The sequence below is a fragment of the Octodon degus genome, unplaced genomic scaffold (genome assembly GCF_000260255.1).
Source record: "Octodon degus isolate 3935 unplaced genomic scaffold, OctDeg1.0 scaffold00183, whole genome shotgun sequence".
NCBI lineage: Eukaryota > Metazoa > Chordata > Mammalia > Rodentia > Octodontidae > Octodon > Octodon degus.
In genome coordinates, this window is record NW_004524759.1 from 638,304 (window position 1) to 639,057 (window position 754).

General features: G+C 47.6%; 1 protein-coding gene across 1 annotated transcript in view; it reads left to right on the plus strand.

Annotated features, from left to right (window-relative positions):
• The window catches only part of CUNH4orf17 (chromosome unknown C4orf17 homolog), a 21,432-nt gene that overhangs the window by 4,116 nt on the left and 16,562 nt on the right, over window positions 1-754 (plus strand). The window contains exon 2 of the mRNA XM_023703889.1: window positions 146-359. Within this exon, the coding sequence (XP_023559657.1) occupies window positions 200-359 (160 nt within the window). The 5' untranslated portion in view covers window positions 146-199. The remainder of the gene's footprint in view (window positions 1-145; window positions 360-754) is intronic.

Genomic DNA, 754 nt, shown 5'->3' on the forward strand with positions numbered 1-754 from the left:
TGTACAGCAAATAACCACTAGGAAGAGAGTATGCAATGTGTTAATTATTGAAACTGTCCTACCAATTTGATTTGAAACTGTCTCATTGCTATTTGTCTCTAAATAAGATTATGAAAAATAAAATGGCTGTTCCTCTGATTTCAGAACCCGTGTGCATCAGGAAGTGAGGCCAAGCACACTGGACCCAAGAGTGCACTGAATGCAGCAGGGAGAGGGAGATCCTCACACCATGGCCGTGAACCTTGGGTCACCGACGTCCACTGAGCTGATGAGCAAAGGCAACCATGCCACCCTCAGAAGCAGGAGTTGCTTTCTCGTCAGGCACACACCTCATCCTAGGAGAGTCTGCCACATCAAAGGTAGAGAGCTTACGTCCTAGGGCCACACTGTCATCCATGCTTGGGCCTCTTGGTGATTTGGGTTCACAATGCTCAGGCATGGACACTGGCAACTAGGAGCAGAGGCTAGAGAGGGAGGTAAAGGAAAAGTCTGCTGGACCTTCACTGTTGTACATTGGCCCGGGACTGCTGCATGATTTGAGATAGGAGGCTGAAGAGGGGTTCACATTGCCAGGGAAAGGAGGAGATAGGGACAGTACTGAACAGATAGTTTAAACAAATTTCAGTCTTTTAACTACCCACACAGCCATGCCTGTATCTACATACTAGACATGAGCCTTAGGGAAGCATATGCTTTATCCCTTCTCTCTTTGTTCCCCTTCTCTCTCCTTCCCTGCCCTCTCTCTTGCTTCATT